Genomic DNA, 23,261 nt, shown 5'->3' with positions numbered 1-23,261 from the left:
ATTAATTTGAAGAATTTATCCATAAAATTATAAGATAATTCCGATACCGTTAATCCAAATAGCATACGCAACAAGCTGCAGCGCGTTGGAGCAAACATCCTTGTAATTACCTAACCTAGGACTACCAAACCAACTAGACCCACCGTCCCTTTGGAATGTTGAAGTGGATAAGATCCCCCTCTTGTCCAGCTCAAGCCACCTGAATCTGATTCAGAAACTCCTTGTCTCAAACTTCTTAACAAAAAAAAAAAAAAACTCTTTTCTCGATTCTTCTCCTTTTTTTTTTAAAACAGCAGTCTTGATGCGTGTACACATACTTTAGGCGTCTTCATCTAAATTTCTTCTCTCTATTTGCTTGCTTCTGTGTTTCTGTGTAACACTGCATTGTTCACAAGTACCAGACATAGACATAGGCACATAGCTTAAGATTTCAGGGTTTTTTTTTTTTTTGCAGTTTTTTTTTCCTCAGATTTCAAATGACAAATTCTGTTTTATGTTTCTCTGCGTATCTATACATTTTCTTCTTGTATTTGGTTTGACTTAACGTCAACTTCAGGTTTATATTCAGTGGTTAAATTAGGCTCCTCTTTGCAGATTCTTTTTGTTTTTGGCCAATCAGATTCTTTTTATTTAATCTATCTGATTAAAAGACCCCAAAATTTTTATCCTTTCTGTGTCTTTTGGAAACCCAGATTTGAGAATAAAACTCTGGGTTTTGGGGGTTAAAAGGGACTTAATGGGTGCCAACATATCTGGTGCTGTAGTGGACGGGGATGAAGGTGGCCCTCCATGGAGGCCAAAACTTGGTGACATACCAGAGAGCTGTGCGGCCTTGGTTTTGGCGCAGTTAGACCCACTCGAGATTTGCAAATTGGCTCAGTTGAACCGATCTTTTCGCAGTGCTTCGTCCGCTGATTTTATATGGGAATCGAAATTGCCCTCAAACTATAGGTTCATTGTAGAGAAAGTGCTAGGAGATACAACTTTGTTAAATCTGCCGAAGAAAGATCTTTATGCCAGGTTGTGCAGGCCTAATCACTTTGATGCTGGCACAAAGGTTAATATTATTTAGTAGTAATTCTTTTGGTTTCCCTGCCCCCCCCCCCCCCTCTCTCTCTCTCTCTTTCTCTCTTTGTGGTTTGGTTTAATTAATATGACAATGTTGGTTTTTGGCTATGTGCAGGAGATATGGTTAGATAAGAATACAGGTGGGGTTTGTTTATCAATTTCTTCCAAGGCCTTGACAATCACAGGGATTGATGATCGGAGATATTGGAGTCATATTTCCACCGAGGAATCTAGGTGTGTTTATCATTGAAGAATAATTAGTATAGTCTTGTTCTATGGAATTTTTTCCTTTCCTTTTTTGGGTCTTGGCAATCATTACGACTCGCGACTGACGAGATCAGGAAGGCTAGAAACGAGGATTAAGACCACAAAGTACTGTAGCTTGGGTCCCCTGCCTCTGGCCTAAAAGGCCATTGGAAACTCTTGACGTTTGATCCTCGGATTTTTTGTTGAGAAGGGTCCCAAAAAGCATTCAATTTTGATTGATAAATTGACCCCTTAACTTTAACAAGGACAAGCTTAACGCTGTACAGTTTTGTTTCCGTGGTGAAAATTTTAGATATTGGCAAGCAAGATAAGATTTCTTAGTCTCCGTTTGGATTGGTGTGGTATAATTAAGCTTATCGTATTTTTAATTGAATCAAAATATCAATTTTAATGGAATTAAATTAATATAAATTTTTTATTAAAATTTTTTTTAATCGTAATTATAGTATTTTTTAATCATATGGTAATACCCTATGATCGATGTTATGTTAGATCTATTTTGAGTGTGGATTCTTGTCTTGATAATGATTTTATTGCATTATGTTAAGAATGTGAATGGCAGCCAGAGAGTAGTCAGACTGATATAATAACTTCCTTGATTTGGTGTGCAGATATCCTACAGTAGCATACCTTCAGCAAATATGGTGGTTTGAAGTAGATGGAGAGCTTGAGTTTCAATTCCCGGCAGGGACATACTGTCTATTCTTCAGACTCCAGCTTGGGAAATCCTTGAAGAGACTCGGTCGTCGGGTTTGTAACCCTGAGCACATCCATGGATGGGACATAAAACCCGCTCGGTTCCAGCTATCAACTTCTGATGGTCAACATGCTGTATTTCAGTGTTATTTAGACAATCCTGGGAACTGGGTTCTCTACCATGTGGGAGATTTTGTTGTTGAGAATCCTAATGCATTGACAAAAATCAAATTTTCATTGACCCAGATTGATTGCACTCATACCAAAGGAGGCCTTTGTGTCGATGCTGCCTTGATATACCCCAGTACTGTAAGAAAAGAGGTTAGATCATGTTCATGAGAAATTAAGAGCTGTAAATACCGAATTGTAATCAAGGTTGGTTTCCTAGCTTTCGGAGTGTTTCTGTTATGAAAAAAGTACATATAGATAGTTTTCTCTTCCGGTTATTATTTTTCTTGAAATAATTCATCAAATTTTGAGTGTTTTATTTGTAAATCAAAATTTCTTTCCGATAATTTTGTATAATATACTTCTTCTTGGTTCCAGTAAACTTGTTTATACAGAATCCCTTTCTTGTCCTGCTGCTTATTAAGAGGACCTTTAAGCCTTCAACAACCCTTGATCTCCAGCCCCTGCTTGCTTCTGAGGGGCTAATGGAAACCATCCTAGGAACAAAGGTATTCTTTCTTCTCATGATAGGGAAATCAAGTTAAAAGTGGTTTGTTCAGCAATGGTCCTTTCTTTTCCAACATCACATTGGAATTGTGTTCTCGACACACTTATCAGCAGCAGCCTCATATGTTTTTTTTCCTGGATGTTTTGTGTACTCTTTTTGCATTACGTTTGTGACATCCGGACGTGTGCTTTAACCAAAGCTCGTGTTCTCCCTCAAGGGTCACAGGTAATGGGACACACACAAACATTGCAAAAGTTGTGTGAGTTCATGGAACATGAATGAGGTTGTCAACTGGTTTTTAACTTGACACAATTAACAGCAAGGAGCAAATTAAATTGTTTTGTCCCCAAGTATAAGATTGTGGCATGTTGAGCTGGAAAGATACGTACTGACCCGATCGAATCCTCAGTAGTAATTGCTTCAGTTTTCACATATTGGAGTTTCTTTTGATTTGACTACTTAATGCTTTAGTTGTCAAATTGTGTCGAACCCTTTTTCTAAAGTTAGATGATCTTTACAATAAGTTGGTCTTTCTTAAAATAAGAGAATATCATCCGTAATTATTATAATAAAATTAATTAATTATAATTTAACATTATGTAATATTTACAAAAATGATGTAAATTTTATACTTTTAAATGATAGATCATTATATAATATTTTATTATAATTCACCGATTACAAAATTATAATAAAAAAAATTATAAATAAAATATTCTCTTTTTCCTCTTAAATTATTACAAAAATTTTCAATTAATTTATGATATACTATTTATTTTAAAATAAAAATATCAAAATTTTATGTTACAAAGAATAGTTTACAAATATAAATTTAAATTTTTACATATATATTACAATAATTTTTTAAAATTTTATTGTATTTTTCTATTTTGTTGTATGTCTTATTAAATGTAGCTCTAATGATAAAAATAAAACAAATTTTGTGGTGTGAACCATTTTCTTAGTAGCCATCCTTTTTAAAAATTCCATGTTGGTAGTCCATCACTTTCCTAAGCTATTCACACTGTATAATTGAAAAAAAATGGTAGGCATTCGATAGACTTTAGTGCAGGTCATATTGACTTAGAATTAGCTTGGATTTTACTGAATCTCTAGCGGGATTTCGATTGTTATGAAAAATCATGTCAAATGCATCGAAGAGATCCAAACGAAGTAGCACGACATAGTATGGTTGATCACGATAACCTATTGGCCAATTTTGGCCCAGTTGCTTCATCGCACTGGGCTGTTAAACTTTTTTTTTTTTTTAATTTTAATTATAAAAACAAAAATATTCTTATAAATTATAAAATAATAAATAAATAAGTAAAATATAGTAGTATATAATAAATAAATACATTTTAATTATTTATGATCAAAACTATTATTTTATATAAAATAATTTAATAATTTAAAATTATTTAATAATTTATAAATTTTAAATAATTTAAAACTTTTATTAAATAAATATTTTAATTTAATGATTTTTTTTTATAATTCATTCAATCACCACCATTTTATTTATATTTAAATACATATTTTTATCATTAATTTTAATTTTATTATTATAATAATTAATTTTATTTCTATCGTTATTTTTAATTTTATTAGCCATCTAAATGAACACTTAATATAAGTTAATTTTTGGTTAATGTCTCTTTCAAGCTGTTTCCCTTCGATTCTCAGCTCGACTCTCCAAATTGACCTCACTTGTATTCGGGACTTCTCATCATAACATTTTATTTCTTCTTATTCTTGTTCTTCCCCAATATAAAAAATAATTTTATATTTTTAATAGTTAAAATTACAAAAAAATTAAGCTTCAATTATTAAAATTAAAAAATTAATATTTTCCAGTAAATCATAATTTTTATTTCAGCATATTACATTCCTCTGATTCTCTTTCTTGAAGATAAGAATGATGAAGATGAAAAAGCATTCATGATAAAAAATGGCACTTGCATTGGATAACTGCTCTGGATTTTCGCGGTGTATCTTGTTTTTTTTTTTTTTTAATTAGAGTATTTATTAAGTAAATTTATATTATCTTTATTTATTTTCATCTTGTTTTTAATGTTCCTTAAAATCAAAGTAATAGGTCGTAGCTTCTAGAAATTGCAACATCATCAGCCTCAAATTAGTGCATGAGCACCAGATGTCCGCCGGCATCAAAGACAGTCGCCGCGTGGTTATTTATGGAGCAAACGACGATCGAATCTCCCTTTTTTTTTTTTTTTTTGCCTTTGTTTCTCAATATAGTATGTAGTTTTTTTAAAGTTAATTATATTTACTTTTTATGTTAAGAGAGTGGAATTTACTGTCAGTTCAACAAAAAAAAAAAATGTACCATACAAAGAAAAAGTTGGTAGATGAGATATGATTCACGTGAAAGGTAGTCTATATTATTTGCCACCTTTTCAAGGTTAAAGAATTAAAGTTCATGAAAGTTGTTTCCTTGCAAAAGCAAATGTTTATCGTTTTAACAAAATTTTAATTCCTCTAATATACCAAATTTCTAATGTAAAATTTATGGACCGACAGCCACTTTATAAAATTATATCTAATTAATTTGAACTTTAAAATTTAATATTTATAATTTTTTATTTAAAATATTAAATTTTAATAAAAATATTATTTAATATTTATAATTTTCAACTACTAGAAAAAAAGAGACTCAAATATGCTAGGTTAAGTTTTCATGTAATCAAAAAAAAAAAAAAACAAATGAAAAGAAGATAAAATATGACTTAATTAATTACTCATGAGTAATTAAATAACAGTAATCATTATCCGTAAATATAAGGTCAAATTAAAAAATTACAAATTATTTTTTAAAAGGAAAAAATTACGGAAAAAGCTTCGGCCTTGTAATCTTCATTTATACGCTGTCGTTCTGTTCCAATTATCTGCGACAACCCTTTCTTTCTCTTTCTCTCTCTTTTTCCCCCACTCTCGGTATCTAGGGTTTTCCTCTGTTCGGGAGATTTTGATCTCATGCTTTTCTTTCTTTATTCTTTTTATTTTCCCCTCTCAACAAAAAGGTGAGAATCCTTACTCTCTTCTTTGCTTTTCGTTTTCTTCCCTTCAAAAACTCTCTCCCTTTCCCCCAATTTTTTATTTTCTGAATTCATGGAAAATTGGTTGAATTGTGGTGTATCTTATTTTTATTTTTGTCATTTTTAAGTTGCCAATTTCTATGTGTTTTTATTTTTTTAAAATTTATTTATATATTATTACTCGTAATTGCAATTAAACTTGGATATTTGGCACTAATATAATTCTGTTTAGAATTGGCCTTTCTGAATAGGTTTTATTCATCAATGAACTGTAAATTGCTGATTGTAATTTCATGGTCATAAAAGAAAATGCGATCAGAAACCTTACTAAATAAATTATGTTTGTTTTACGGGAATTACTTCTTTAGCTTTGTCAGATTAAGGTCTGTTAACAGTGTCATAGTCGGATTTCTCTTATATATAATTTGATGAGCTCAGTTTGCTGAAAATATTCTCTTGTTTCCTGTAATTTTGAGCTTGGTTTTTTTTTTTTTTTGCTTTATTGTTATTTTTAAGTAAAAGAAAAGTTTAGAATGTTTTTGGATACAATAGCGAAACATAGTTTTACGGATTATATCCTGAAAATCGACTTGCATGAATAAGAAGCATGTTTTACTTCTGTTTCTAACCACTATTTCTGCATTGATGTGTTTTTGATCTGTTTTAATCACATGAAGATTTTATCCTTACTAATTTCATTTTTTTTACAGCAAAATTTGAATAATTGAAATGAAAGTAGTAAAAATGGGTATCAAATGGAGCTGAAGATATTATTTTACTTCATTCGTGAGCTCTAACATTGTGTTTTTTTGCAGTGCTAAAGCAGGACTTGGAGTTCAGAGCTGGATAGTTGCTTGACGCCTTAATAGGAACTTAAAAGGAAAAAAAATGCAAAACGGTGTGGGTTTCATTAATTTCCTACCCGATGCCTTGTCAATAAAGATTTTCACATCTTTAGAGGATCCGTCTGATCTTGTTCGCTTCAGTGCTGTCTCACGCTCCTGTCGACGTTTTGGTGAGCTAGAATGTTTTTGTATACTATTCTTCTCTTTTAGCAGTCATTGCTTTTTTTAGTTGTTAAGCTGCTATAAAAGCTCATGACATGAAGACTGAATTTGATTTTCTTTGTTATGTTGGGAAAACTCTAACAGACCATAGCATCATCTAGAATTAATAAGTGGATAATATTCTCAGTTTGCAGTTTGGTTGGTGTGATTTCAGTTTAGTTTTGTCATTTGATCCTTTGTTTCCAAACCGGCTCTGCTTGTTATCAGGTCTATGTATCTTATTATGCACAATGTTTTTGCTTCTGTACGACTCTGAGATAGTGCACATTTATTCTTATATATCCATTATAGTTTCAGACTTCAACCCATTATTCTTCTTTTAATGAGATATGATACAACCATTTATCCACCTAATGTTAATTCAATTTTTCCCCCTAATCATGTGTATTCAATTCAATGCAGATATTTTACCAATTCAATTGAAAGGCACTAATTCTTCTTTTCATATATTTCCTTTGATGCAATTACCCATATTGTTCATGTTTTTCTTTTCATGCCAAACTAATTAAATGTTTTTGCTAGGTATTCCTTTCCTCATTCCTGCATCTCTATTTTGATAACTACTGGTCTTAATAAAACTGCTTTATTTGTAATTGGTCTTGTATTCTTCTGTGGATTTGCTATTATTTAATCCTCTTTTTATGTTCAAGTTTTGAAGAACTGAAGCCCAAACTTGAGTATCATTCTAGGAACTTGCTTCAGCATATGCTAACTTGAGGGGAAAAAAAAAAAGAGGAATCCACCTAAGCAGCACTATGTTGTCTGTTGTTCTTTGTAGTAGTGTCACAATTTATATGTTCAAGATGATATCAATCTTGCATCACTCATCTTTGGTTGTTATGCATGACAGTTTGCAGCCATTGCTGACATTATTTTTCAATGGTTTGCAGTGATTACAAATGGTCTATGTAAGCATCTGTGTCTGAGAATGTTTCCTCAGTTATCTAGAGTTGATCATGTCAATGAGCTAGGTGTCACTCTGAATGGGCATGCTGAAGCTGGATCTAGCAATTTTATGGAATGGGAAGCTTTGGAGAGGGAGCATAGAGTTTATGCCTTTTTAGCTCGAGGTTTTTTGTCATTTGCTATCAGGGAGTGCATCTCAGAAGCAATCATTGCTTCTAGCACTGATAATCATCCAGACGAAAGCATAGATAATACGTTGGATCCAGGAGATAGGGTGAGAGGGAGAGCTTCATACTGGTCAAGTAGCGGACAAAGTAACCCTGCAGTGCCTGAAACATTGACTTATAAATTGAATGCTGATTTGTGTGTTATTACTGAAATCAATATAAAACCTTTCCAAGGTAATTGTTTTGATTTTCTGGTAACTTGGTTTTCCTTCTTTTATCTATCTGATTCTATCTCAGCTTGAAAATTTTCTTATAAGATTTGTTTTTGATCCAGCTTACTTCCAGTATCATTACCCTATATACTCCGCAAAATCTGTGAGATTCCGCATGGGTCATATCAAGTCCTCCATGGAGAATCATGTGGATGAGTTTGTATGGACTTACACCTCACAAGAGTTTCCTATGGCTCAGGTGGGTTCAAGTAGCTGGATTTAGTTTTTGCTTATGTCTTCTTGATTGATCTTTCTCTATTTGTTTACAAAAATATCAGATTTTTTTTTAAGATAATAGAATATCAGATTTGGTTATTCTGTGAGCATTCATCGCCTGTACTGAATAAAGTGATTATGTGTGATACTAATACAATACTAAAATGGCTCTTAGCAGTGTCATTCCCATATTCATTGTTTTCATGTTTCATAATGCATTTTCGGTGAAGTTAATTCCATTTTGATTCCTATAGTTTTGTAAAAACTCATATGGGAGCACTGATAACATTAGGCTTTTTAACATAAACAGGAAAACTGTTTGCAGAATTTCAAGCTTCCAGAACCTATTCTATGCATTGGTGGAATATTACAGATTGAGCTGCTGGGTAGGGTCCAGAGACAGGAAATCGATGGCTTATTCTATATATGGTACTGTCAAATGCACCCCTTCTCTGTCTAGTTTGATACTTGTATATTGCAGTAGGGTTATGAGTCTAGATTTGCCAGTGCACTAGCTATCATGCTTAAATTGATTAGATTTCATCTTGGGGAACCAAAAAATTCAATTTATAATATTCATATATAGGTTTGCTTAGGGTTTTTTGGACATTCTTCTATGTCCTTGTTTTGATGCTCTATTTGTTGGATTCATTGCAGTGTCTGTCATGTTCAAGTTGTGGGAGTCCCTCTATCTCCTTTTGGTATTCAGATAATTGAACCCTCAGAAAAATTTGTGCTGGAGGAACTGAGCTATACACAGCCACCTTCACCCGAAGAGACCAGGTCTGTATCTACTCTGCAGATGCGAGTGGGAAGGGGGAATGTAGTTGACGTTGTGGAAGATGGTGATGGATGGGATATATTTTATGGAGAATTAGTTGAGGATGAGGATGAGGACGAGGAGGAAGAAGACGTGGACATAGAATGAAATTGTGCTGTTTGTCGGAAACACCAGGGAATCTATTGGGCAAGTAGGCTCTTCTGGAGTGTCGTGTAACCTTGTTCTGGATTAGTTGTTCTGGCTTAATATTTTGCTAGTGTTATCAATAATTATAAGCTTTTATGGGCTTCCAGCTCTGTTCACTGTGTCCATATATATATATATATATATATATATATATATAACCTCGACTAAAGTCCGATAATTAGCAAATCTAACGTCTTACTTTTTGCAAGGCTATGCAGAGGAAGGGGCTTGGCAAGACCTTTTTTATATAAACAAAATCCACTTAATAAGTTTTATAATTTTTTAAAATAGTTAAATGCAAGTATTATAGATTTAACTTTGATTTAAAGATTAAAAAATATATAATTTTTATATTAGTTTGAATGAATCTTTACTGTATGTATGTATGTATGTATGTATGTATATATGTATGTATGTATGAGTCAGAATGTAATTTTAATATTTTAAAAATTTTGGATTAAAATTAAATTTGTTATTCATTTAAATAAAATTTAAGCAAATGTTCTCTCTATATGCAAATATATGTCGGTGGGTGGTTCTCAGATTTAAGAGTTAATTCTTCTCTCTCTCTTTCTCTTTCTCTCTCTCTCTCTCTCTCTCTCTCTCTCTCTCTCTCTATATATATATATATATATATATTGTTGGGTGGTTTTCAATTAGATTTTAAGTGATAACGGATTAAATTAGATTTATTTAGTTATTTTATTTGATATATTATATTTTAAATTTCTATTTGAAATCAAATTAATACAAATCAAATTTTATCATTGTATATTTATTTATTTTTAAAATTATTTATTAATTTTTTGTTTTCATATTGTTTTTAATATATTTAAATAAATTTAAATATAAAATAATATTTATAAAAATAAAATTTATATAGAAATTAATAAAAATAATTAAATGTGATAATTTTTTTAAATTTTCATTTCATCATGATTCAAAAATTGATTTAAATTAAATTTAAATATATAATAACTTATTCGAATCAAATAAAAAAAAAAATATATATATATATATATATATATCCTTAATTGAATATTGCGATTTGATATTGATTTCAATTTTCTTGCTTTTTTTTCCCCTTATTATACCTACCTTTCACTTGTTATATATTTAGGGATATTTCATCTAGATGAGTATTACCTTACCGTTACATTGGAAAATTTCCAATCGCATTCAGAAGAGCTAATATTATTTTCTGCTAAAATGATTTTGGGTTAAAAGCATATTTGACCCTTGAATTTTTAAATTTTGATCATATTGGTATCTAAATAAATTTTTTTGTCACATTAATATCTGAACTTTAATTCTGTAAGTCAATTTACTTCAAAATTTGAATCAATTTATCATTTTATGAATTGATTCTAATGTTCCTACTTGCGGATCTTTAACCCACACTATAACTAATTTAAACTTCCAAGTTCAGAGACCCACCCTAAACAAAAAAACACTAATCAATTGCACTTTTTAAATCAATTACCCTAAACCCCTAATTTCAAATACCAATTGGCTGTCCTAAACATAAAACCCTCATTTGATTCCACTTTTTGAAACGATTACCTACATACCATACTCCAATCAAACAAAACCCCCCATCAATTAAATTTTTTTTCAGAGAAAACAACTTTTTGAAAAAAATTTTTTATCTCAGTTAAAAAATTAAGTGTTAATTTTTATTTTATTTTATGATTGATATCTAATATAAATTTTGAATGACGTTGAAAAAGAAATTAGGTTGAAGACAGTAAGATTTTTGTTAACAACCTATTTTATTTGCTTGATCATTTAAAACACTACAATTTTTTTTCTAACGGAATTAAATTTTGAGATAAACTGAGTTACGAAATTAAAGTTCAAAGTATCAATCTTATAAAAAAAATTTTAAGTACTAATATGACCAAAATTTGAAATTTCAGAGATAAAATATGTATTTAACCCCATGACCTTTAACTTACCCTGTAATTTCTGCATAGGGTTGTCACTAAATTGGGCACACACAAAACAGAGTAGGCTGTCTGTAATCATCAATGTTAACAAATGACAGCAATATATATATATATATATATATATATATATATATATATATATATTAGTATTATTTTGTTAAGTTCCTGAAAGAAATGCAACAAACAGTGAGGCTAAACAGGAAGAGGATTTTCCAGGTCACTCCGGCCCCAAGCTGACAAATTCTTCAAACCTTACATCAATATGAACTTAATTCACAAGTTCAATTAAATTATTTAATTGATACTCAAGCTTGTTGAGCAAAACAGTCTTCCAACTTCAGTGTGTCTTGGATTTGGGTGGTGATGGAAGTAACTGCAACACACAGCAGATTCTTGTCAACCTCCAAAGTTGGTAAATCCAACCAAAATTCTCATATAATTGGTGTCCTATTCTTGTCACCAACAACAGATGTAATACCCTTTTTCCTATATCTCAGCTAGGATTTGATAGCAGCTATAAAGGCTCCCTAGTAATTTATCCTTTTTATTATAAATATAAAGGCGGTTCTATTTTTCTTATAGCTAATAACATTTGAATTTCGTATCTAGCATGTCCTACTTCATAACTTGAGCTAATTCCGAAAGGGCAAGATTCATTACATGATTAACACCATATCTGTAAGTCATCTTCATCAATTTACATGCTAGCTTGTATAATTTCTCTACTTTTCCATTAACCTTTTAACTCTTCCTCGACAAAACTAGTGATTCCTCATATATACATACATTCACTGCTAACATCCAACTGTCCGGTGAGCAAAAAAAAAAAAAAAAAAAAAAGATGCCCCATTTAAGACTAAAAGCACGGAATTGAGTACCTGATAACAGGAAATGAGAGACGAAGCAAATCCAAAGGCTCCTGTTACACGAGGTGTGACTTTCTTAGGTGCCAATTGAAGAAGCCCAACTGCTACAACTATATCCATTCCTGCTTTAACAAGAGCTAGAGTCCTCCCATTTGATTTTTGAAGCTTGGTAAGGTATTCCTCATCCTGAGTTTATTGAAGCACAATAAAGTTGGCAAATACAGGAATAAGTATCCTAGAAGGGGGAGGACTAATTATAAGGACACTTCAATAAAAAAAAACTTACTGCACATACCTTGTACTTATCACTATTCTTAAGATTCTTTTCCAACTTTTTCATTGATGCAGATAGCCTTTGAAGCTCCCCAAGCTGATAAAAAGATGGTACATGTCTTGAAAAAGTGGACATAGCTAATGAAACATTATAAGTAAAAAAAAGGTTGTAGGTAAAGACTCGTTCTCAAATTAATGAAGAGCAACAAACCTCAACCAAGGTGGAACAGATTGAGGAACCCATCCAACAGAAAAGGGATATTCGTCCAATCAGATCAGCTCGTTCTTTGTTCTGTAAATGGCTTTTTTCCAGTTCAAATTTGTAAACCAAGACAGACAAATTAAAAAGAATACCAAAATGAAGTGTATTGCATACCTTATAGATACCTGTTCTGCCAAGCCAGACAATTTGATCGAGAAATAAGAATGTTGACAACAGTGCATTTTTTGACTGAAACAAGTATTAAATTAACCAACAAAAGAGCATTAAATTAACTAAGTTAAAAGGGTAGAGAAATATCACAGAAATTGGAAGTTTATCACACCTTTCCCAGCAGAACAAGTGGTAGGGGAGTTCCTAGAGGAACTGGGCTAATAAGACCATGCAAATCATTGACAAACTGCAAATTCACAGTGAAACACAAGAATCAAGCTATAATGATAATATAAAAAAATTTGTGAGAATTAAAGTTTGATATCAGATGCCTTTTATAGGGTACCATGTATTTGTTTCATGTTATAAGAGATGAGTTCATTAACTTCCAATCTTTTAGAAACCAAAGAGAAAAAAAAAATTTTTTTCCAAGCATTAAGTACTATTTTTTTTTTTTGGCCAATCCATTAAGTACTAATTCAGAGAGCACTTTTTTCACCCATAAAAGAAAGGATTATCTAATAAATTAATAAAGTTCCCAGGATTGTTCGTCCTTTTACAACATAAACCAACCGTGATTTTAGTATTTGAAATTGAGAGATAACCTTAAAAAGACGGAAAACTTTCCGAGCCAAGCTGGTTGATTTGTCAACGTTTTGGGCTGTTCCAGGTTGCCCGTTACTTAGGAATTTGGAGCCGTATTGTATAGCCCTGCATATCTTATCCCTTGCGTCAGCCTTATTCAAATACAAAACAATAAGAGCAAGTTCTGCTCTAGTCGCATCCAGTGTACTCATCTTTTATCCACAAGACACCTGAAAAGCCACGATAATTACATTTTCACATGAGATTATGGGTCAAATGTGAAAGCACCTATGAAAGCCAACATTATCAGCCAGTTCAAGCAAGCTACTAAAAAGGAAGAAGAGCTTCTACTTTCAAACAAATACAAAGTACCCATCAAAAACTTGAAGCCATCATCTGTGTGGGAGATCATTCACACAGACATTCTTTATCAGTTCTTTTTTGGGGCAATGCTATAATGCTATATTTATAGAATAAAACTATGGGCATTTGTTATCGATGTGTGTTTCTGTGTCTGTGTGTGTATAACTCACCAAAACTATCTAATCATAAGATGCAAGCAGAGAGTATGTCGTTGCTTATACAACCAAGCTCTAATTAAATGGTATGAACATGCTCAACAAATTTGCAATTCCTAAATGGCACGAAAACTCTAACTAACAGCTTAAACGCAATCTAAAATATCCAAAAACAAATTAAAATTTTGTTTGAACTCGTTCACTGAACTCTTTAAAATATAAAGCACTCCAAAGCATCAAACTCTTCTAAAAAATTTACTATTGTCTGATGTCTCTGTGCTTGCATCAGAAAATATAAGGAAGCTTTTAGCTTGAACATAGAATATGTAAAATCATAATTAGCTGAGTCTAGTGCCTATGGTTTAGTTTAGTTTTAGAATTATTTCCATAGAATCCATATAATAACAAGATAGGCAGAATTTAATTTCCACTTCCCCGCTTTCTATCAACAAGCAGACCATATGGCCATGACCCCAAAAAAATGTATAAATTCACAAATGATTAAAATCATCAAAACCAGAATCACCCAGATTGAAAAAATCCTAAAAAAACTAACAAATCAAACAAGACAATAAAGATCATATAAGCAAGAAATAACCAAAAACAAACATTTCATACAAGTATCAACTACAGCGATAAGAACAATAGCAGCAACATACAGTCAAAGAAAAAAGCAAAGATTTTTCTTCTTTTTACAGTTCAAAACACATACGAATCAATCAAACAACTGGGTTTTAGGTGAATCCAATAAGTACCCACATATAAGGAATAGAAAAGAGAGAAAGAGAAAGAGAATAGTACCGAAGAAAGTGCCCGATGTTTTCGCCTCGAAATCCACAAACCTTTTTTTTTTTTTTACCTTTCTTTAATAAAAAATCGTTCTTTGTTTTAGGGGAAAGGCAGAGTAGAGTTTCTGGGTCTCAGACTTGGGCTCTCTCCTGCGTCAGCTCGATGTGCCGTTTTTTCATTTCTCTGTCTCTATATCTGATAAAGGCTTGTTCGGTCCAATCCTTTCCAAAATAGACAACGTGCTACGAATTTTTTTGGATTTGTTACCAAAATTAAAAAAGTTACTAAATAGATTTCTAAACTCCCAAATTGCGTATCAATTTGATTCAAAAGATAACTTCGTTGTCAAGTTACCGATTTGACTATTTTAGTCGATTAAAAACCTTTATTTAGATATAAAATGACATGTTAACTTAAATTGTTATTTATATATCATGTTTACTGATCATATATTAATAAATTTAAAAAAATTAATTTCAAAAATTATTTTTATTTTAAAATTTGTCATTTTTGCTTGTCCCTTTCTCTCTTTCTCTCTCAAATGTAAAATCTTATAATTTGACAACCATTGAATTTTTTTATTTTCTAAAGATCGATCGTTAATTACAGTTACAACTAATTTTGTTGACATTCAAATTTCACCATAAGTTTTCTCTGGACTTCTTCATCCCGAATTTGAACTTAAATTTTCACAAATCGACCTTTAATATTTTAGATTTAAAGTTAAATTTGTGATCTTTCAAACTCTTTCCCTTTTTATTTTAAATAAATTTTCAAAGAATTCTTTAAGAATTCAAGATCAAAATTTTAAAACTACAGCTTTCACTACTTTTTTTGTCACTGAGTTTGCAACTAACACAAAATTTTTCTTAAGAACAAAACACAAATCTTATAATCTTAACTTAAAATTTTAATATTGAAACCTTACTCTCTTTCCCTTTTTTTATGCTTTTGGTTTTATGTGATTATGGGTGTGGATTGTGGTTGTTTTCTATTGGGATTAGATATGGTGTGTTGGATTTTTTTGTTATGTGCAAATTTTGGGTTTAAGATGCTAAATTATTTGTGAGTGTGATAAGATTTATGGTTTTGATTAGTGAGTTACTTGAGTTTTTTTTTTTTTGTTTGCTAGTGACTTTTTATTTTTGTTTGTGATTGATTTTGGTTTAGAGCTGCTGATTTGGCTTATGGGTTTTTACTTGAATACTTCTTATGTCTATGCTAAGACTTGCTTTGGGTTGATTTGATTTCTGAATTTGGGTTTTACTTTTTGTGTTGTTGAGGTTATGGCTTTTGCTTGGTTTTTTTTATTTTTTGATGTTAAAAGTTTTTTTATTTATTGATTGATTGAAAATTTTTGACTTGTTTTTTTGAATTCGTATCAGATATTTATGTTATACCAACATTTAAGGTTAATAATGTTAACGATTGAAATAAATTAACATATAAAAATATAATTTAAGTATATAATTATCACATTAAAAAAATATAATAATTCAAAGCCAAATATGATATTATCCCTTTCCAGAACAATCAAATAAAAAGAGAAAACGACAGGAATTTTCTTCAAAATTTTGAGCTTTTGTTAACCGTTGGATTATGATATCTCGGGACCCACTGTTATAATCCGGGATTCTTGACCGTCGGCTGAGAGATTCTGACAGCTGTGATGGTGTGAGCGATGGATACCTTAGAAAAAACTTAAACTTGACCGAGATTTCGGCAAAGCGGTTGCGTAGCACGCATCTCAACTCTCGAAGCATGCTAAATAAGACAGCTGCTCCGAGTCACTGCCTGTGTTATGGCCTTATCCACATCCTAGATAGTTGAAATCGTTGTCTTTGCTCCGGGGGTCCAAATGCTTGTTTGAGTAGACAAGCAATCCTATTCAAACATGTAACTTTGAAAAATTGATTCGTCATTCTTTATGTAATCGATATTCTGGTAAACATCACTTTACTTCTATTCAATTGAAAATCATTTTTCAGTCGGTTTTCACGTAGCATTTAAGGGTGATTTATGGAAACAATTGGGTTTTTTTTTTTTTTTTTTTTTTTGCATTCGTTTGGAAAAGAAGTAAAAGTGAAGGGTTATAAAATAAAAAAAGAAGGTTGTAGAGTTGTAGTTATGGGGTTGCGGTTATCTCCCCATATCTTCAATTATGTTTATGCTATTCTTTCAATCCTCAAACATTTTGCCCTTTCTCTTAGGACCATTTGTAGATAGGGCTGCTGTCTAATAGAAAATTTTCCAGCATTAAATGTTCAACAGAGTAATAGGAACACCGATTTCCTGCAGAAATCCCCCATGGCCCCAAGCATGTTTAACTAAACTGGGGAAAATCCTAATCATATGATCCCCAAAGCAAAAAATAAAGCGAAATTTAAAACTACAAAGATCCGAGAGATAGATGAAACATAAACACGGGGGAATCTTATAGTTATCTTGGAATAAATTTTAAAACATTGATTGATAGCGCTAGGAGAGCTTAAGCACCTGGGTTTCATACAGACAATGAAACATAGGTCATATGTAAGGAAGAGCTAGGAAAAAAGGAGGGAGTCTCATTTATTCTCTCTCTCACTTCCGGCTGAACAAACTTCTAAGCTTTCCTCTTTCCAACTTCTCTAGTAGCTTCTTGGCACCAGGGATGTCCATCTCTGAAAGCTTCTTGAGATACCCAATTGCTCCATATGAGATCATAAGCTTCTTGCATTTCTTACTTGACGAGAGAGATGAGAGGCAGGAAACTGCATACTTCTTTGCAGTATTTTGGGGGCTTGGATCAAGCAACTGGACCAGATTTGGCACACTTTTGTCATCCTTTTTGACTTCTCTGCAATTTTGAGACACAGCTACCAAGCTTGAAAGGGCTTGAGCAGCTACCTCTCTAGCACTGTTTGATTTAGCCTCAAGCATTCTAATAAGAAGAGCAATGCACCCAGCTTCACCAACCAGTTTTTTCATTTCACTCGAACTGCTAACTCGACAGATAGCTGATGCGGCATGTTGTTGTGCACCCAGCGATCCAGATTTAAGCACATGAAATAATCGAGGGAGGAAACCAAGTGACACCAGAACTTCCATAGAAACTGAGCCAACCAAATTCCTCAAGGCTCCAACTGCAGATTCTTGGGGCAAAGGACCATCAAGGTATACCAATAGACTTCGAATTCCACCTTCTGAGATAACGGACCTTCTAAGATTCTCATTGCTGGCTGTGAGATTCTGCAAGCACTCTGCAGCATATTCTTTGGAACCCAACAGAATTCCACAATCAAGGAGATTGATCATGACCTTTATTATTCCTTCCTCTGCTAGTATTTGTCGAACCTCAGGAACAGCAGATATATTTTTTAATGTACTAGCAGCTGCAGCCTGTGAAACAGAGTCTCCAATCTGGCAGATTTCAATTAGTGGTCGAACCCCACCATGTCCGACAATTGCTCGGGCTGTTTCTACAGTCATTGATAATCTCTGCAGTGAAATTGTTGCCTTCTCTTTACCAACTGTGCTGCCAGATTCAACAAGCCTTATGAGAGGTGGCAAAACACCTTCTGAAACAAGCCAGCTCTCACAATTCCCAGATTCTGCAAGTGAGCAGATTACAGTCACAGTCTTCTCTCGGATACGAGGAGAGGTCGCTGTCAACAACTGGACTAAAGCAGCAATGTTACTCCGTCCCATAACAGACAATACACTCTTTTCATCCTCCTTCATGACCTCAACTAGGTTGTCAAGAGCTTTGTGCTTTGCTTCCAAGTGCCCAATCTGAAGCCGTGCAAGCAATTCCTTTAGATGGCCATGTGTTGCAGTCTCTGATTCTGATGAAGAGCCAACAAAAGATAAAGGCAAAGTCGCTTCACCAAGTACACCAGTCTTGATCAGTAGTCCACAATCCCGTAAATTCAGATCCAATTTCCCTGATAATCCATCGAGATCACTTTGCATCTTAAGCTTCCCCTCATACTTCTCCTTTAGACATAAATCTGCCAGTTCAACTGCTTCCTTCAATGTCTTTGACACAGCCTGCAATTGCTCCTTACAAAGAGCATTTTTGGAAAAGAAAGGATGGCTCGACAAGTCTGATAAGCATGAAGGGATCTGCTCCAATTTGGAAATTATCATCTTCCACCTACCAGGGAACCCCTTCACCTCCCTTGCCTTATCAAGTGCCATGGGAACAAGCTCTTGTGCATGCCATAACCATTCCTCAGCGGACCGAGTATCAACCAAAACCCCATTTTCAGTACCTTCTCCCATGATTCAGATACGAATTTTGATCAAAATGATCACTAGAGCTGTATCAAGTGAAATTCATGAAAACCCAAACCTTGAGCAATGAGCCAGATGAGATAAAAGGATAATTAATAAGGAAGAAATGATATTTTGATAGAAAATAGAAAGGCAGTGGAGCAGTTGCAATCATCAAACATTTAAATTATAAATTAATAATACAATTAAATAAAACAAAATAAAAAAAACAAATAGTCCAGCACCGAAGAGTTTCGAGAATCTTGTGCGATCACACAAAGCTTGTTTACTGAAAACAAGAACCGACCAACAAAATTGAGGTGCCTAAAAGATGCCCACACGAGTTCCTTCTTTCCTTTGCTTTATCAAGTGATCATTAAATGCCAACAAAAAATTTATGATCTTAAAAAAACATGTAATCATCCACATATTTTAAAAACCTTTAAAACATAGTTGATGAAAATGAAAGAAGCTGCTTTTTAACTACTAAAAATTGGCAGTCTAATCAAGAAGCCGTCAATGAATATTTCACTAAAGTACCAGAATACCCTTTGGCAAACCAAGTGAAATAATAGCACTGTGCAGACCGTAATTTGAGGGGTATATTGGTAAGTAAATGTAAAAATGATAAAGATCAAAACCAACTTTACTTTTAACCATGAAAATCTTGGTATCAGATTTTGGTAGATATCTTTGATATCTTGACTTGTTCTAAAGCCGAAGTCAGGAATTTTCCTAGCAGTGAAAGCAAAAATTGGATTCTTAGCTGCATTACCAATTTTAACCCCATAAATAGAGTTAGCTGGTAATGGTATGACTTACGAGCCATGGAAGAAACTTCCCTTTGAAGAGAAGATACGTCATAGGAGTCCCTCTCCAAAGTTGTGTACGTCGAGTGCATTTAAATTCTCCAAGGTGGAGCAACCCCACTGACAACATATATTTAAGAAAATTCAAAGCAATAAATCCTAAAAGAACAATACCTCCAATTGCTTTGACTTTCCTTGAAATTCACAGCACTCTACCATTGACAGCCACCAAGTAGTCCCCACTGTTGTTCTGTGTAAGGCTAAGAGCACAAGAAAAGAACATTAAGAAAACATTCCAGTCCAATTACAACGATCAATTTCTGAGATAGGAGAGCCAAAGATGAAAGAAAGATGAATAATTGCATCAGAAAAAAAAGAGAAAAAGAACAAAAATAAAAACCACTTTTTTTATCTTTTATCAGGGTAGGGTTCAAAGAAAGCAACCTAAAACAACTTCAAGGAACATTGGACTAACCTTTAAGACTCAGGTACTCCAAAACTTGTCCATTTTTCTCCAGCAAGCAACCCACTGTAGCTTAAGCCTCAAACTTCTCTTTTCTCTTTCTCTCTTAATTCCAACCCAGATAATGCTTTTCCAAGAATCAGCAACAAACCACAGCATTCAAAAAGAAAAAAAAAAAAAACTCTTTCTTTACTCTAAATTGGAAACCTGCAGTGCAGTGATACTTCCAAAATCAACAATGAGGTTTGAAATACCCAGAACCCATTTTTTGTTTATTAATCAAAGGCCTTAAATTATGAAGACAAACACCAGCTCAAGTTTGAAAACCCAAAAAAAGAAAAATGAAAGACTCAGTTTTTCTAAAGTATTCAAGCTTTTAACAACAGCAGAACCAGACAAAGAAAAAATAAATACACTATAGCAACGATCACAATCAGATTCAAAAATCAAACCTTCTTCAGATCTCTCTCTCTCTTTATAACATAACATATAATAGAAGTGTTGTGTCAGAGTTTTCAGAATCTGGTTCTTCTCTCTAAAAAAAAACGCAAGTATTCTTTTTTTAACTCTTTGCCAGTTGTGACTGGGGTTTCGAAAGAGAGAAAGACAAGCCAGACAGAAGTGTTTAAATGTCGAGCAACTTTGGGGATTGTACGGTTGTGATTCTGGTTTAGGACAGACGATTCGACCGTTGGGATTGGAAGAAATTTTGAATATGGTTTTCCTTTTCCGAAATTTTTTACGTTACGACAAAGAGTTTTATGCCACGTGTGATGAGGGGACGGTTAAGACCTTTTATGAAAAAAGTAGCCTATGGTTGATATTGGTGTCACGTGTTAGGAAACAGCTTTTGTGGAAGAGTTGGGGGTTCGTGTTTCTAAATGCACTTGGTTTTTGATAAAATTTCGATGGTACCATTTCACTTTTGTTGCAATAACGATTAGTTAACCTCCGATTTTTTTATCATTAAATAAATTAATTTAATGGGGTATTTTAATTTTAAAATTTTTAAAATAATATTTAATTATAATTTTATTAATTAATATGATTATTTAACTTAATTAATTTTAAAAAATAATACGTGATGAATAAATATTTTTTAAAATATTATATTAATTAATAAATTTATAATTTATATATTATATTAAAAAATTTTAAAATTTAAATATTATATTAAATATTTAATTATATTTTATAAGTTAGGATGTTAATTTTTTTATTTAAAAATTTTGAAATTTAATTTTTTAAAAATTATGCTATTATATAGTAATTATTGATTTAAAAGTTAAAATACTTTTTATATCAAAATTATTGTAATTTAAAAATAAAAATAATTATAAATGTTAAAATTTGACCTAATAAAATTGAGTAATAAAAATAACTTTTAAATTCTTTTTTTAATCTAACAATGTTTGATGGGTTGATAATTGAAATAGTTGGGGTTTTTTTTTTTGTTTTATATTTTTGTTATTGATAGAGATTCAAATTTTAAATAAGACGATGAAAGAGTGGAAATAATGTGTGTTGGGATCTTCAAATCATCTCCAAGTTTTAGTAATATTTTTTTAAGGGGTTTTGAATAGTATTTTTAAATCTCATTATGTATAAAATAATATTTTTTATCTATGCAAAATGATTAAATTTTTAAATTGACACGTGAATGCGTTTAAACTTTGCACGATGGATGAAAATGCCAAAGGCGCCGAGACTCTATGAATCAAGTTTTGTAATCTTAACACTGCATAAATAAAATGCATTACTTATTATATTAAATATTTAATAAATACAAAAATTATTATATTATAATTTATAATAATATAATAAATATAAATATATTTTTATATAAATTATATTATTTTTTATATTTTTATAATTTTAATTATGTTATTATGTCATGATTAAACTTGTTAGATTTATTAAAAAACTTCATGTGTAGCCTACCTCGGATGCTTAAAAGTGAAAATGTGCGTTTTAGGCATAAAAGAAATCAACGCAACACTGTCAAATCAAAAACACACAACCTTTTTGTAAATAAAAATTAATATGAAAAAAAAAAAAAAACGAGGCTCTCAAGGCGCGTGGGGATATTAGCGTCGGCGTGGCCACTCTGTGACGCTGGCGTTTGTCGGTTACGCTAAGCTATTTACCTTTTCGGTTTTTCTCATTGCAATTTTTTTTTTCTATTTTCCAATTTTATAGAGGCCCACTTCTGCTTTTGTCATTTTGTATGTTGTACACCAACCCCGCACTATCTAAAGAAAAAAAAAAAGACATTTAAATTATAATAAAATATTTAATATAATATTTAAATTATAAATAAATAAATTAATATAATATATAAAAAATAATGATACATGTATTATTATTTAAAATTAATATTATAGTAAGTAATAAATTTAAAATTTAAATTATTATATTATAAATTTTTAGAATTTAAATATGATTTAAATATTTTATAATATTTTAAAAATCATTAATGATATTAAAAAAAAAAACCCTGTATACTTCCGTTCCCATTGAAATTTGTACTTTGGTTTACATTAAGGACATAGAATTGATGCCTTACCAAGAGTCAAAAGATGTTCAAATATTGTCATTAAACCGACAAAGACCATAGGGAACTATGGAACTGTTGAAGTAAACGCTGAGCCACCTGTTACCAAACAATTTTGTCTTGTAATATTAATAGAGAAGGAAAATAGAATAGCTTATAGGACTAGCAGGACGGACGTCAAATTGCACGGTCCTTTAAATTGAAAGCATACCAACTGGATCATGAACCGACAAAATCTCATGAATCAGTCTAGAAGACGATGCCTTGAGTGAGTGAGTCCCGTGTGCTTTGAATCAAGATATACACGTAAAACCAGGCCCTAATATCTTCAACCTCTCAATTTTCTTTTATGGGCACATGTCCCAAATTTCAGAAAAAAATTAATGGTTCTCAATTTTCATTGAGGGATATCACATATTCCATAGCATGTTTAAATCGGTGTGTGTGTATATATATATATATATATATAT

The 23,261-nt window shown here is 31.9% G+C and overlaps 4 protein-coding genes across 10 annotated transcripts; 2 read left to right on the top strand and 2 right to left on the bottom strand.

Annotated features, from left to right (window-relative positions):
• The first annotated feature begins 197 nt into the window (after window positions 1–197).
• On the top strand, window positions 198–2,581 carry PP2-A13 (phloem protein 2-A13). The gene is made up of 3 exons (XM_022901474.2): window positions 198–1,057; window positions 1,184–1,302; window positions 1,947–2,581. Exons 1-3 carry the CDS (start codon window positions 737–739, stop codon window positions 2,368–2,370), a joined length of 864 nt encoding a protein of 287 aa, XP_022757209.2. The 5' UTR covers window positions 198–736; the 3' UTR covers window positions 2,371–2,581.
• A 3,034-nt stretch (window positions 2,582–5,615) lies between these two features.
• On the top strand, window positions 5,616–9,468 carry LOC111304678 (F-box protein At4g00755-like). The gene is made up of 6 exons (XM_022901473.2): window positions 5,616–5,748; window positions 6,579–6,778; window positions 7,721–8,137; window positions 8,238–8,374; window positions 8,702–8,820; window positions 9,049–9,468. The coding sequence occupies exons 2-6, from the start codon at window positions 6,652–6,654 to the stop codon at window positions 9,317–9,319; spliced, it is 1,071 nt and encodes a 356-aa protein (XP_022757208.2). The 5' UTR covers window positions 5,616–5,748; window positions 6,579–6,651; the 3' UTR covers window positions 9,320–9,468.
• Window positions 9,469–11,306: 1,838 nt separating this feature from the next.
• On the bottom strand, window positions 11,307–14,949 carry PEX11C (peroxin 11c). Its single transcript, XM_022901472.2, has 8 exons — window positions 14,724–14,949; window positions 13,425–13,634; window positions 12,992–13,066; window positions 12,823–12,897; window positions 12,658–12,738; window positions 12,469–12,543; window positions 12,186–12,359; window positions 11,307–11,680 (listed from the first exon to the last, which is right to left on the bottom strand). The coding sequence occupies exons 2-8, from the start codon at window positions 13,614–13,616 to the stop codon at window positions 11,645–11,647; spliced, it is 708 nt and encodes a 235-aa protein (XP_022757207.2). The 5' UTR covers window positions 13,617–13,634; window positions 14,724–14,949; the 3' UTR covers window positions 11,307–11,644.
• Window positions 14,950–17,118: 2,169 nt separating this feature from the next.
• LOC111304675 (ARM repeat superfamily protein) lies at window positions 17,119–20,837 on the bottom strand. 7 transcript variants are annotated; one of them, XM_089750335.1, is made up of 4 exons: window positions 20,690–20,830; window positions 20,250–20,444; window positions 19,949–20,034; window positions 17,119–19,012 (listed from the first exon to the last, which is right to left on the bottom strand). In XM_089750335.1, the coding sequence occupies exon 4, from the start codon at window positions 18,972–18,974 to the stop codon at window positions 17,292–17,294; it is 1,683 nt and encodes a 560-aa protein (XP_089606461.1). In that variant the 5' UTR covers window positions 18,975–19,012; window positions 19,949–20,034; window positions 20,250–20,444; window positions 20,690–20,830; the 3' UTR covers window positions 17,119–17,291. The 7 variants fall into 7 exon arrangements, with proteins under 7 accessions (XP_089606461.1, XP_022757204.2, XP_022757203.2 ...); XM_022901469.2 differs by having other exon boundaries at window positions 17,119–19,044; window positions 20,690–20,807; XM_022901468.2 differs by having other exon boundaries at window positions 20,250–20,837.
• Between the last annotated feature and the right edge of the window lie 2,424 nt (window positions 20,838–23,261).

The sequence above is a fragment of the Durio zibethinus genome, chromosome 21 (assembly GCF_047325235.1).
Source record: "Durio zibethinus cultivar Kanyao isolate XHJ-2024 chromosome 21, ASM4732523v1, whole genome shotgun sequence".
Lineage (NCBI taxonomy): Eukaryota > Viridiplantae > Streptophyta > Magnoliopsida > Malvales > Malvaceae > Durio > Durio zibethinus.
Note: the sequence above shows the minus strand (reverse complement) of the source record. Positions and strands in the feature narration are given on the sequence as shown.

Coding starts and splice junctions, on each gene's coding strand:
- PP2-A13 (XM_022901474.2), top strand. CDS start 737: ATGGGTGCCAACATATCTGGTGCTGTAGTGGACGGGGATGAAGGTGGC. Junction 1,058..1,183: donor ACTTTGATGCTGGCACAAAG/GTTAATATTATT, acceptor GGCTATGTGCAG/GAGATATGGTTAGATAAGAA. Junction 1,303..1,946: donor ATTTCCACCGAGGAATCTAG/GTGTGTTTATCA, acceptor TTTGGTGTGCAG/ATATCCTACAGTAGCATACC.
- LOC111304678 (XM_022901473.2), top strand. CDS start 6,652: ATGCAAAACGGTGTGGGTTTCATTAATTTCCTACCCGATGCCTTGTCA. Junction 6,779..7,720: donor ACGCTCCTGTCGACGTTTTG/GTGAGCTAGAAT, acceptor AATGGTTTGCAG/TGATTACAAATGGTCTATGT. Junction 8,375..8,701: donor AAGAGTTTCCTATGGCTCAG/GTGGGTTCAAGT, acceptor TAACATAAACAG/GAAAACTGTTTGCAGAATTT.
- PEX11C (XM_022901472.2), bottom strand. CDS start 13,616: ATGAGTACACTGGATGCGACTAGAGCAGAACTTGCTCTTATTGTTTTG. Junction 13,067..13,424: donor AAGTTTTCCGTCTTTTTAAG/GTTATCTCTCAA, acceptor GTGAATTTGCAG/TTTGTCAATGATTTGCATGG. Junction 11,681..12,185: donor CTCTCATTTCCTGTTATCAG/GTACTCAATTCC, acceptor TGTGTGTTGCAG/TTACTTCCATCACCACCCAA.
- LOC111304675 (XM_022901468.2), bottom strand. CDS start 18,974: ATGGGAGAAGGTACTGAAAATGGGGTTTTGGTTGATACTCGGTCCGCT.